General features: G+C 39.2%; 1 protein-coding gene across 1 annotated transcript; it reads right to left on the bottom strand.

Moving 5' to 3' along the window:
• Positions 1 to 128: 128 nt before the first annotated feature.
• sdf2l1.L (stromal cell-derived factor 2-like 1 L homeolog) lies at positions 129 to 4,237 on the bottom strand. The gene is given in 3 exon segments (NM_001095323.1): positions 129 to 628; positions 2,051 to 2,247; positions 4,029 to 4,237. Coding segments are annotated over 3 exon segments (657 nt in total). The 5' UTR covers positions 4,204 to 4,237; the 3' UTR covers positions 129 to 343.
• Between the last annotated feature and the right edge of the window lie 10,343 nt (positions 4,238 to 14,580).

Here is a 14,580-nt window from a genome sequence, read left to right as displayed (position 1 = left end):
CAAAATCTAATTAATACACCCCTTCCTCCTAAAAGATATATTCTGAAAAATGACAGAATGGATCAAGTTCAAAAGAAACAAAACACAAAATGGTTTAAAAATATAGATCTAAAAAAACACACAAAAAAAACCCAAACTGTATCCCTTTTAAGAAATAAACCTGTACAGAAAAGTGACATAGAATGGTGCCACGTGGTTTAGAACCGCTGAAAGTCTCATTCATAAAGGCAGATCTGTGTTTATTTTTACTATCTAGTAAGAGTTTACTGTGTTTAAGTATGTCAGCTCTTATGAGCACATGGAGCGCCAGTAGCAAAAGGAGCATCACAGGTTTTGCTGTTCTTCATAATTCATCATGTTTGCTCCCACCTGGTGGGGAGCTTTGTTTGAGAAACACTCCCTCCATTGCCTTCCAGTAGTTGTGAGCATTTGGATTAGTTATACCATGGACTTCTCTCTGTCCTCGAATTGGGTGTCCATACTGTTCCCCAGTAATTGTTAAGTAGACATTTGTGCCAATGTGCTTGAAACGTACAGTATCCTCCCGTTCCCAGTGTGTGTCACTGCATTGCACCATCCATGCATCCAGATCATCGCCTTCTCCATTATCCCCAAAAGCACTTATCTCCTGTTCACAAGATGTTAAATGTAAGCTTGACATTATGTTTAATTAAATATGTTGTTTCTTTACACTCTATAGACCACACGGTCAAATATTCTGCTGCAATTCTCATTTTTTGACCTATGCTAAAGCAGTGAGGAAAGGATGGAACAATATAAATTGATTACAAATACAATAATTTACCTGCAACAAAAGATATTAAAGGGGAAGTATCATGAAAATGAAAAAAAAATAATATAAGCTTCTGTAGTACTGAAGTAAGAAACTTTCTAAATACAATCAATTAAGAATCCTGCACTGTTTCTGAAATAATCAAGTTTAAATTCACTATTCCTCTCTCAGCATCTGTTTCTCTTCATTCTGTCTTCATGCAGCAGTTGGACATCAAATGAATGATCCAATATATCTTATAGGGGGATGGCTCCCTTTCCTAGCAGATGAATTAGAGCTCACTCAAAAAACGGAATCCAGTACAAACAAAATCTAACAAAATAACTGCCTTTTGCACAAATTCTGCATGTAGAGAGAGACATGATGTCTAGTGCTTTAAATAGAGTGATCTTAATACATATTCCAGCCAAAAGGAGCCCCCCTATTAGATCATTCATCTGACACCCAACTCCTGAATGAAGACAGAATGAAAAGAAACAGATGCTGAGAGAGGGATAGTGAAGATAAACGTAATTATTTCAGAAACAGTACAGACTTTTTAATTGATTGTATTAAGAAAGTTTCTTATTTCAGTATGCTAAAGCTTATATTAAATTTTCATTTTCGCAATAGTTCCCCTTTAACAACAGATAGATCGCTAGCTTATCTTTTAGCTAGTTTAGCTTAAAAGGGAAGACTAAAACTTGAAAGGCGAGTAAGTAATATCTTCATAAAAGCTTGAGGTGATAAAACTTAAGAAGAATCTTCAGTTCTTAATAAAAACATAATGATTTTGGAAATAAAAAAATAAAATAAAATTATAACTTCCTTTTAAACTATTCAAGAGCCAATTTGATTGCCTAAACCATAACCTCAGTATTCAAAATGTGGCTAGAGTTTAGGCACTCTCAACTTGGTCTGTCTTGATACCAAGAAAGGTCACGTGCACTCTCAGGCCCTTCAATGATGTGTCCGCTTGGTGCTAAAGCCCTAGGGAGACCGCACCCCCAAACTAATGAGTAATCAGTGAAACAGGCAAGCACACACAGCGAGTCAAACTGGGGTCATACCCCTGGTGTGTTTATTGACGCAATAAACGCACCAGGGGTATGACCCCGGTTTGACTCGCTGTGTGTTCCTGCCTGTTTCACTGATTACTGTCTTGATACCAAAACACAGCGAATTCTAGTTCATGGCTCAATCAGCAAAAATAAAGCCACAGCTTCAAATGAATTTGGGGAATCTTTCTGTCTGTAGATATTCATAAGTAATATGTACCTGATTGTTAGAGAGGGGGGAAGGGAAGTGATGTGTGTGCAAGTTCTTTCCAGTGTTGACATGGGTAAGACGGACAGCCTGACCACACTTGATGGGCTCCCCACGTGAGCAGTCTGCATCTGTCTTGCCCCTTATTCTCCAGTAGCTGTTGGCATCATCTGAGGCCTCCACACCAGTGACAGACTGCTGGCCGCTTCCTTTATTGGAGAGAAAAAAAACATAATTATAATGATATCCATAAATAATTTGTAAAAGAATTTACAGCAACATTCAAAAAGCAGAAAGTTGCAGAATACAAAGCATACAGAAAGAATGTAAGGGACACAATTGCAGAATACAAAACAGAACTTCTGTATCTGTTCCCAAAACTATATTTTTCAAAAACTGATTTTACCACTAGCCTTTCCTGGCAAAATACACAAATACTTATTTTACACTTGCCCACACCCAGCATACGTGAATGATAGAAAACCAGTTGCTCTTTAGAAGGGAACATTTAAAAGGAAAGCAAAAATTCCAAAAGCCTATAAAAGCAACACGGGCTGACTGTTTACTAAATGAAGGGTCCAGAGCAAGTGATAAGGCGAGTCTAAAAATAACGCTGGTGTTTGAATATTAACTTGGCAACTGAATTGTACCCAATATGTCATTATGTGCTGCTGCACGTCTACCAAACTAACACAGTTTTATTTTCATATTAACACATTCCTGTTCATTGCCAGCTGTTGATCCATCAACATCTTCCCCAAATTCTCAACATTTAAATAAATGCGACTTCGCACTTTCATGCTGTAATGTCTTTCTGCCCTTGTGAATATAAACACCACAGGTGCTCCTCAAAGCCACAGATCCAGATTCACCTTTTAAGTGGATTCACATGAAAAAGAACCAGGGGGTAATGCCGATTGCTGGGGTGATTTAAGCATAGTACCAATTTTACACATATCTTTCCTCATTAATAAAACTTTTTTCTTATGTCCCCAACCATAGTTGACATCATTTTTAATAGTGTAGTATTTCTAAACTCAATTCCCAAATTAGCATCACGTAGTACTACGTCTACTACATGGACTATGGGTCTGACAGTGTTATTAAAGGAGACATATAGGATAAATGAAAAAAAAAACTAATTTTGTAGGCAATTATAAGTAATATATGGTGTGGCTTTTACATGGTGCTAAAAATTAATATTATCTGTAAAAACAGCCCTTTATTAGAGCTGGTCCCTGTCTGTGTTTCAAATAACGAATGGGCGTGTCCTAACGGTCCCTGCCAGAAGCACAGTACAAGAGGGACAGCCAATCACAGCCCTGCAGTCACACAAGCAAAGTCAGGCTTCAGTTCCCTATCAGGTCCTGCTAGCTGCTGATTGGTTCCTGTCCTACAGTGCAGTGAGCTGAGAGTCGCTGGCTCCTCTGCACAGCCTGGGAATTCAGGGAGCAGGAAGTGGAAGAGAAGGGAGGGATTATTAGGGTTTTTTCAGAAATATTCAAAAAACCAGCCTGAAACACTACTTCTGTAAGCACAATTCTTCTACATCTAAATGAGTATAATGCACTGGTACATCCTTATTGTTTTACACAATATGTCTCCTTTAAAATGTGCCTGGCACATATATATAAACGAACTAGCTGTTTTGAAGAGTAGGAAAAGGTACACAATGACTATATATTGGTGTTTCTTAACATTTATTCTCAGCAATCCATTATGTGACCTAGTTAGTTTAGAGCCAGTCATGCGCCTTATTTGAATGACTATTTCCCATGGAAGTAACGAGTGTATTCAGTAATGGCTTTATAGTATTTGCCTTTAGTCTAGTCCTGGTGTGTGAGGGAACAGCCCAATAGTCAGACATTCTTACAGTTCCTCGGAATTTATATAAAAGAGAGAGTTGTGGGAGCTGCAAAGCCACAACAAAAGGAGAGGCCAGGCATGTCTATAGGCAGATTTGACCATTCACAAGAGCTTGTCTCCTTACCCGAGCCGTACTTCACGTCATGCGAATGCAGCCGCACGTTGTGCCGAGTGTTAAGCAGCTTTACGACGGAACCGCAGGTTACATATTCACCATCGTCTTCGCTTCCTCGCCCCCAGTGCAAGATATTGCACAGGTTAACAAGTAGGAAGACAAGCCCGAACCCAGACAACAGCATTGCTTTCCCGGCACCTCAACCGAGTCCCGCCGCCACTTCCTTCAACATCCCTTAATAACCAATCAGCTACGGCCAGCGAGTGGAGTAGGCGGGGGAGAAACTCCCACCAATTGGCACATGCCGCAACACATTTTCAGCCAATAGTTAACGGACTAGGCTGAGGGGCGGAACGCCTTTACAAACGCCGATTGGTAGAGTAAAGCTGTCATTTCCCAGAAGTTCTCTTCTAGGCTTCCAGACACGAAATAGTCAGTGATTGGTCCACCGTGCGCCTCATTCACTCCGATCCAAACTGTTGTAGCAAACACGTGACTGCAAGAAGTGACAGAAAGAAAATAAAAACTGAAGAACGCTGAATAGAAAAGGCTGTAATTCCCACATGTCAGGCGCGTCAGAGGACACTGTTTCTTAAAAAAAACAATTCTCTCTATCCCTAAGCTTTGGTCTGATGGAGGAACTGGTTATTCCTGTGGCTTGGCGTTTTGCCTACTTCTGAATTATTAATTAGGCTCATAAACTGCTTGGTTTATTTTGTCAGTTCTCTAAGGGGCACATTTACTTTGCTCGAGTGAAGGAATAGAATAAAAAAATCTTTGAATTTTGAATGTTTTTTTGGCTACTTCGACCAGCGAATTGGCTACTTCGACCTTCGACTATGACTTTGAATCGAACGATTCGAACTAAAAATCATTCGAATATTCGACCATTCGATAGTCAAAGTACTGTCTCTTTAAAAAAACTTCGACCCCCTGGCACTTAAAACCCAGCAAACCTCAATGTTAGCCTATGAGGAAGGTCCCCATAGGCTTTCTAAGGTTTTTTTGGTTGTAGAAAAATCGTTTGATCGATAGATTAAAATCCTTCGAATTGTTCGATTCAAAGGATTTAATCGTTCGATCAAACGATTTTTCATTCGATTGAACTAATTGCGGTAAATCCTTCGACTTTGATATTCGAAGTTGAAGGATTTACATTCGGCAGTCGAATATCGAGGGTTAATTAACCCTGGATATTCGACCATATGTAAATCTGCCCCCAAGTGTCAGTTCTGTAAATGTCTGTTCAGCGCTGTGCAACATCAGAAACTTTGGGGTCCTATACAAGTTATTTATTTAGGGCCCCTATGAACACAAGCACGCAGTACCAACATTTTTGGCCACACCCATTGTGTGCGCTACACAAACGATCAACTAGCAGGTAGGTAGGTTTTCTTAGGACAAAAAGTTCAACTTCCATCTTTTTACCATAAAAAAGGGGGTTTGGGGAACAGGAACTATAGGGGCCCTGTGGGACTGATAAGCAGATGAAATATATGATCATAGAAAATGTTTTGTTCCCAGAGTTTAGGAGTTCAGTGATGTTGCTTTGGGCATAACTCCCAACTGTCCGGTTTTCTGCGGGACAGTCCCGATTTTAACAGCTCAGCGTGTAGTCCTAGGTTTGTTACTGAAAAGTCTGAGCTTCTCTTTGATCTCCTGCTCTAATGCCAGAAACTGAAAGTTTCTGAAATGTAATTAAAATAATAGCCTTTTGGGCAGAGAGTCCAGAACTCTGAGCAGCTGCACTTGGATACTTTTGAAACAATTTAAGATAAGCAAAGATACAAATGTAACTATTTAAGATAAGCAAGTCTCTTGGGAGAACTGAGACTCACAGTGTAGGGCAGAGACACATGGTCAGATTATCTCCCCGAATCTGACAGTGTGTCTCTGCCCTTAAAGGGCAATATCAGCTTCATTAGTAAAACAGTTATAACACACATAAAACATTGCCCTAAACTCACAGAAATGTGTTCAAACTTACATAACCTGCCAAATTTTGTAAAATGAAAATGGTAATTAGGGGGTGTGGCCGTAACTAGGCATGGTCAAAAAATGTATGCACACCTGACGTTTTTGACTCTCTTTACAATTTTAAAATTTTGGGAGGAATAGATTTTGAGCACAATTACTAGTTATTCCACTGCATGTAGGAGATCATGTAATTCAGTAAATAGATCCAAATATAAAAAGCTGCTGTTACTCTATAATATGGGGTTCATGTGAATAGTGAAAAAGATAAATTCATTTGGAAATAAGTCAGGACAGTGGAATTTACCTTGGGTTCAAATTCATTGGTGGTCAGTGGAGTTTGCCCTGTCAAGCCTCTCTCTGCATTATCACTGCTTGATACATAAGTAGGTGGGCCAGCTCCACTGTGTAGGAATTTCCGGTTGGGGACAGTCTATGGGTTTGACTCTGCATCACCTTAGAGATGTGTTCACTATCTGCTGCAGTGGAGCTTGTAGTTGAATTGCTGCTCCTGGATGAGGCATGGTGAGAACCTTGCCTCGGGGAGCAGCGAGTGGCCAGTTACGGGTAATTGTAAGATCAGAACTTCAGTTTTTTTTTAAAAAAACGCAAATTCGGCTCTGCTAGTTAAGCAAGTGCAATAATGCTCTCTGCACTACGATGCGGCACCCCTTTGACACACTCCTTTTGACTGCAAGAACCTCCTGGCGCCCATTCTTTTCCTGTTTTATTGCACAGTAGCCTGTGGGAGTTGTAGTTACACTACACCACACCTGAAATCTTCCACTTAGCGAAGCCCTAGCCTGAAGTGTTTGAGTCACATGTAACCCATGCTTTAAGCACTAGGCCACAAAGCCGGTGCACACAGAACACAAAAATACTGCCTAGGTGCTGGAACAATCAGTCATAATATCATAAGCAGTAAAGGATCCGCACTCAAAGGTCGTGTGAAAAAAGATGATGGTTATTCTTAACGTTTCGGCTCTTACACGTGAGCCGTCATCTAAGAGCCGAAACGTTGAGAATAAACATCATCTTTTTTCACAAGACCTATGAGTGCGGATCCTTTACTGCTTATGATATATATATATATATATATATATATATATATATATATATATATATATATATATATATATATATATATATATATATAAACTTTTCTGGAGTGCCCGCACCTCTGACAGTGGCGATTGCGAGGTGCTCGATCAATGCTTGAAGTATACGTAATAGAGGATCCGCACTCTCATTTTAATTTTCAAAGTGATAGTTTTTATTTTTAATTTGGATTGTGATGTGAAAATAAAAACTATCACTTTGAAAATGAAAATGAGAGTGCGGATCCTCTATTACGTATATATATATATATATATAGGCAGCACATAGGGTTGCCACCTTTTAAAAAAATCTTCACCGGCAGGTGGAGGGGGCAGGGTTAAAAGGGCGGGCCGTGATGCGCTATTGGCTGGGTGGGTCGTGACGTTAAATGCGCACATTTGGCAAGAAGCCCAGGAAAAAAGGTTGGTTTTGAGCAGGCTGGGGGCAGGCCACGGGTTTTTTAAGTGTATTACAAATTTTCCGGCATCTACATTGCCAGTAAATTTGTAATACCGGCCTTGGCCTTGGCTGGTGTTTTACCGGCTAGGCCTATAAAATACCGGCCGGATGGCAACACTAGCAGCACATAACAACTCTTACACAGGTACAGGGCAACAGTTTTGTTGCATGATGTTACAGGTCCTTTAACCATCTGTAATTTGTTTCACAACTGTCCAGTAGATGGAGCCATTGTGCCAGAAGACACAAACATGTCAATCAATCAGTTAAATATTCTGCATTGTTTCTGAAATAAGCAAGTTTATGCTCACTATTCCTTTGTCAGCATCTGTTTTTCTTCATTATGTCTCTTCTTGCAGCAGTTGTGTGTCAGATATTCATTGACAGTTAGATCCAATATACAGTACCTTATAGGGGGGCTTCCTTTGCTTGCAGATGAAGTATAGTTCACTCAAATAACTGATTCCAGTACAAACAAAATCTAACAAATAACTGCCTTTTGTACAGGAGTCCCCCTATAAGATATATTGGATCTACCGGAAATGATTATCTGACACCCAACTGCTGCAAGAAGACAGAATGAAGAGACAGATGCTGAGAGAGGAATAGTGAAGATGAACTTGATTTTTAATTCACTGTATTTAGAAAGTTTCTTGTTTCGGTATGCAGATTTGGAGATACTTTCCAACATTTATTAAAGTTTCAAAAATTCTTATCTCTTGCACCACCTCAATTTTTGAGGTTGAGTAAGTCTTGTTAATGTATTAGAGCAGTGATCCCCAACCAGTAGCTCGTGAGCAACATGTTGCTCTCCAACCCCTTGGATGTTGCTCCCAGTGGCCTCAAAGCAGGTGCTTATTTTTGAATTCCTGGCTTGGAGGCAAGTTTTGGTTGTCTTAAAACCAGGTGTACTGCCAAACAGAGCCACAATGTAGGTTGACAATTCACATAGGGGCTACCAAATGACCAATCACAGCACTTATTTGGCACCCCAAGAAAATTTGTCATGCTTATGTTGCTGCCCAACTCCTTTTTCTGCTGAATGTTGCTCACGGGTTCAAAAGGTTGGGGATCCCTGTATTAGAGAGTGCTGTACCAAATAATATATTTTGAAGCCTATATTCAATTAGAATTTTTGCGATAGTTCCCCTTTAAAGGAGAATTCAACCCTTTAAGAAAAAAACCTGTACCCCCCACCCCAAGTATACCCCCCTTCCCTCCTCCCCCCAGCCTTACTGCCCCCCCCCCGGGGGAAATGCCCCATACTTTATACTGGCATCCGAGTTCCACCAAGCCATCAGCAAGCTGAGTGGGAGATCGGCATGTCAGCGCATGCGCAGTTGGATTAATTTGCCCGTTTGCAACAACTACAAATGCGCTGAAACTCACGAAAATAGCCGAATCGGGGAAGAAGACGCAGACCCGGAAGATGGCTGCATGGAACTCAGATGCCAGAAACTGCGCAGAGGGGTAAGTATAAAGTATGGGGCATTTCCCCAGGGGGGCAGTTAGGCAGGAGGGAGGGGGGTCTACGTGGGGTAGGGGGTACAGGTTTACTTCTTAAAGGGTTGAATTCTCCTTTAAGGTTACCAGATCAGTTCAGATTCAGGTACACATCTAATAAATAAATGTTGAAGGGTTGCATTGATACATTTAATTTAAATTGCAATCAGTGCCAGCCTTCTAGTTGGATTTTCTTGACCTGTCCCTGAATTTTGGAGATCTGCTAGCCCTATTTTAAAAGACTAACAACAGCGAAGAATATTCTATTCGCTTGATTTACCATTTATTTTCATGATACATACATGTAGAAATGTTTTTGCCTTGCAGTCTTGCTGGCCTCTATGTGAATCATGCTATTTACATAGGGTAACATAAATTTGACTAAAACTTCTGTAGATTTTATGATCTTTAGCGGATAAAGAGTTAAATCAGAGGTTATTGCTGTGAGTTTATTGCTGTATATTTAGGGCAATTTTCATCTCCTGCTGTTACTGAGTGTTCACCACAGCATATCTGTGCACTCTAGTTGCCTACTGTACATTCTAATATCTTGCCATCCACCTCCTCCAGTTTCCTTGTTAATTTTCATTATTCTACTCCAACCACAGTGGTCCACTTCACCAGTCTCCATCAATCAATGTTCTCCCAGTAGTATTAACTGCACCTAAATCTTAAAGGGATTTTTATGGTGTCATTTTTATTTCTAAATTACACTGTTTACACTGCAAATAATTTACTCTACCGTGTCATGGTCATGTACTTTTAGAAAGAGCCAGTACTGTACTATGGAACTGCTTTCTGAAAGGCTATTGTTTCTCCTAATCAATGTAACTGAAGGAGTCAAAGTGGTACATGGATTTTTACTATTGAGTGCTGTTCTTATATCTACTAGGGAGCTGTTATTTGTTAACCTTCCTATTGCTCTGCTGATGGTTTGCTGGAAGGAATGGGGAGGGGACAATAACACTTGCAGTTCAGTAGTAAAGAGTGACTGAAGTTTATCAGAGCATAAGTCACACGATTGGGGCACCTGGGAAACTGATAATATGTCAGATTTCAAAATAAAATATAATAAAATCTGTTTTCTTTTGAAAAATGGATTTCAATGCAGCAGTCTGCTGGAGCAGCATTATTTAAAAAAAATCCTATTTTCTCATGACAGTAGACTTTTGACATGTACCTAGCTTTTTATTGACTCTCTGTTTCCTTCTTTGCACTTTGGACCTCTGATTGTCGGACATTGGCTCTATTTCTCTTAAAGGGGAACTAAAGTCTAAAATAGAATAATGCTAGAAATGCTGTATTTTGTGTATGAAACATAAACATGAACTTACTGCACCAGATGCCAGATAAAACAAATGATTTATGCTTTCAGAGTTGGCCATACGGTGTCATCATGTTAAATATCTTTGCAAGACCAAGACTACGCAAATGCTCAGTGTGGTCTGGGCCTCAGTTGGGAGGTTAAGCTTAGGGATCATCATAAATTAGCAAAACAGCACAAGTCAAATAGCATCTGCCATAGAAGCCAATACAGCAAGACTGATTAATTATCATAATATGCAGACTGTACTGGGTCTATGGATACAAATCTCTACACAATTGCCGACTGCTCTACAGGGTAACAAACAAAGCTGCTGGAGTTCTGGGAAGTAAGCTGCTGTTCAAAAGTATGATCGTTTCCCTGCGGAGCAGTTAGGGACAGTCTAACGTTTCCTATCTGCAGCAGTCAGAGCAAAGTAAAACAAAGGGGGAATTTCACTGCATTCAGGCAGGTTTCTTATAAAAACGGTACACATTTTTTAATTAAAGCATATTGGAGATAGATTTATTTTTCGTTAAAGAAAGTAAAAATGGGATTTTATTTTTTTTGACTTTGCATCCCCTTTAAAGGGAAACCTTTATGAAAATTAAAATTTTATATAAGCTTCAGCTCAAATAAGATTTAAAAATAATCAACTAATAATATGTACTATTTCTAAAATAATTATGTTAAACTTCAGTATCCCCAGAAGTTTTTCTTGTCTGTGTGTTTGCATATATTCTGGCCAAATCAGTATAACACTATGGTTATATTAACCTTAACTAGCTAGTCTTAGCTGCTCTCCCAGGCAACCCTTAACAGCATTAAAGGAAAACATTACCCCCAAAATACATATATAAGCAACAGATAGTTTGTATCATTTACATCTCTTGCCTTGAACCACCAATTTGGGATTGTCTGTGTGCTGCCTCATAGATCCCCTGACCAGAAATACTACAACTCTAACGGTAACAGGAAAAAGTGTGGAAGCAAAAGCCAGAACTCTATCTGTTAATTGGCTCATGTTACCTAACATGTATGGTTTGTTTGTGTGCACTGTGAATCCTACGATCCAAGGAGGCGGCCCTTATTTTTTAAAATCGCAATTTTCTATTTAGGATTACCCAGTTGCCGATACTACTAAAAAAGTTTATTATTATGAAAATGGTTTATTTACATGAAGCAGGGTTTTACATATAAGATGTTTTATGCAATATCTTTTTATAGAGACCTACATTGTTCGGGGGGCTATGGTTTCCCTTTAATGATCAGAAAAGTACAGAAAAAACGATGCTTTGGCACTTACTAGAACAGTACCCTAGGTAGTTGTTTTTTTAAATGAAGTGATTATAATCTCTTGGGGTTGCCTAACAAATGGGCACATTCCAGTAGCTAGTACAACACCCTGTGACAAGAAGGCATTTGGTACATATAGCTCAGAATATAAACTTTTGCAAGCAGGGTCCTTAACCCATTGTTCACCACGCTTTATAATTATAGATTTTTTTTTATCTGGTTTGTTAGGTAGTTGTTTTATTGTTTAAATGTGTTGGACTTGGTATTTGATATTTATTTTTGTATTTCCTTATTTAGTCATATACTACTGCCAGGAGATGATATTGCTATGTAAATACATAAGTTCAGGCAGGGACATGTTTTACAATTAAAATACAGATAGGAAACTATTTGACTTTAGGAAACTTTGTATCATTCATCAGTCATCACCAAAGCTTCCTGAAGTTGGTTGTGGCATGCAGGCTTGCCATAACATGAATTCTATTTTTAGAAGAATACAGTTACACTAGTAGCCCTCTTTTTAATAGATTAAGTTTGCCGCAGAAGGCACTGCACATCTTTCCCTACACACTTATTATACATCCACATAGAGATACTCATAGATGATGATGAATACTGACGTAAGCATAACAACGTCAAAAACAGACTTATGCTGCAAATACATGCTCTCCTCTTACAACTCTGTACCCTCTCTTGTTCACCAAACATAATTCTGCACATTAGTTTCAACTAATCTAAAAAGCCTGTTTCACACTGCTTTACCAGTCTCATTCACATCCCAAGATCTAAAGGAATGATGACACAATCTGGTAAAAACATTCAAACAGCAACCACCAGTCTCCTTACATGCCACAGTGAAAAAGAGGTACCGAACTTTGATACCTCATGCTCAGCCATCTTGCCTCTTGAATAAGCCCTGTCACATTACCATTTTCTCATAGTCTACTGCTCAATGGAGTCTTGTTGTTTTCCTCTGTGGCATTTGTTTATAATTGTATCACTTGCACACCAATTTTTTTTACATTACTGGAGGAATAATTGTACACTGCAAACTCTTTTTTTCTGTCCTACTAAACTACCGAACTATCTCTTCACTTCTCAATCAGCTTCATCTGGCAGGCAGGGTCGTTCCTAGGGTTGTTGCAGGTCAGTGGGGGCCACATTGCTAATGCAGAGAGCACAATTAAAGTTACCAGGAGTGGCTTTATGCAGCCCCTGCTAAATTGTGGGCTGATGCCTCCCGAGGCAAATTTGTCAACTCAACTTACGGCAGTAGCACCCCTGCTGGCAAATCAAAAGGAAATAACTACCTACAAATCCTCAGTCAGTCTTGAGCTGTGTGACAATATTCTCTCCACTTATGGAATTCATTGTCACATAACATCAGTCATTTTTCTGTAGTACAATTTTGTTAGTATTCCTGCAAATCTCAAAACCTTTCAACCAAGTCCTCTCCTGATGGACAGAGGTAGTTGCTCCTATGTAGTAGGCACACAGACAACACCTGTTCTCACACAGAGGACACATGCTGGAGCCTTTCAATACCCTCCCTAAGGCAGACTTACCTGGGTTCACTCAGAGCTGGTACAGGCATCAACAGCATCTCCATAACCTCAGGCTGGGCTTCCAAGCTATCCAAGCTGAGCATGTGAAACCTGCTCTACATCTTCAGTGCACAGCTCCCAGCACTATCCGAAGTGAAAGCACAACACCCTCTTTAACTAAATCCATCCACAGGCAGTATATTTACTTTCTCTGTGCTGCATTCAAGCTGCAGGCAGTCCTGGTCAAGCACCCAAGCTCTCCAAAGGTCACATTATCCCTTGGCCTTACATCTTTGCTAAAATTCCTGCACTCTCTTCTGGAGTGAAAACAGAAAAAGAAGAGCCTGAGCACATGGCAGCTCAGCTTTTTATATAAAATTACTCAAAAGTGACACCTTATGGCCAAATCCAGAATCTGACAGGGCACACTGCAAAAGGGAAAAATACACACTCCGAATGCCTTATCCAATTTAGGTCCAACACTAAGCTGGTCACAGCGGGGATTTCCAACCATGTGGGATTTTCAGACCATAGGGGTCCCTGCATTATAATAATAATAATTAAAAAATGAAGACCAATAGCAAATTGTCTCTTTACCACATACTAAAAGTTAATTTAAAGGTGAACAACCCCTTTAATTCATTGTTTTTTTTTTGCATGACACATGTTAATAGAGATCATTTATGAATAAAATTCAGCAAAATCATAGCATTTTGTGCAAGATTCATATTTGGCATTAATTTAATTACTGCAATCCCAAGTAATATGTTGCTACTTGTAACAAAGGGGCGAACCTCTGCATGTGTCAAAAATGCAGGATCAAGTTACAGAGCAAATAGATGACTGTCAATATATGATATATGACAACTGATTGTGTGTGTGGACTGTGCCGGGTGTGAGTCAAAATCTCAGTGATAACTTCAAACCCTTTCCTATCTTTGATTGCCTCTTTGCGTATCTCATATAAAATCACTGGAAAGGAAGAAGTCTGTTAAAAAGTCAAATAAAATCACTTTTTAGAAATACAACCTTCTTCTGTACTTCAATTGAGCTTAGCAATAACACACACACACACACATAGAAATAGTAACATAAAAGATGTTTACTTTTACAACTGAACAATATGTGCAAATCTTAACTATAGCCTTTATTTATTATAAAATTATTTACAATGACTGTAAATCATTTGGCTCCTTGAGTTTATGTTGTGCATAACATGCAGAAATTACATAAACCTAAGGGGCAGATTTATCAAAATGTCAGTTTAGCACTCAACAAAAAAAATTCACTCACTTTGTATTCATTCCTGTGGGACTTTAAGAATTGTGTTTATCGGTGGTTGAAAGTTAGAGTTCACCATTTGATAAATACATTTCTAAAAATA

This window comes from Xenopus laevis, chromosome 1L (genome assembly GCF_017654675.1).
Source record: "Xenopus laevis strain J_2021 chromosome 1L, Xenopus_laevis_v10.1, whole genome shotgun sequence".
Lineage (NCBI taxonomy): Eukaryota > Metazoa > Chordata > Amphibia > Anura > Pipidae > Xenopus > Xenopus laevis.
The sequence above is the reverse complement of the archived record's forward strand: the minus strand, read 5'-3'. Positions and strand labels throughout refer to the sequence as shown.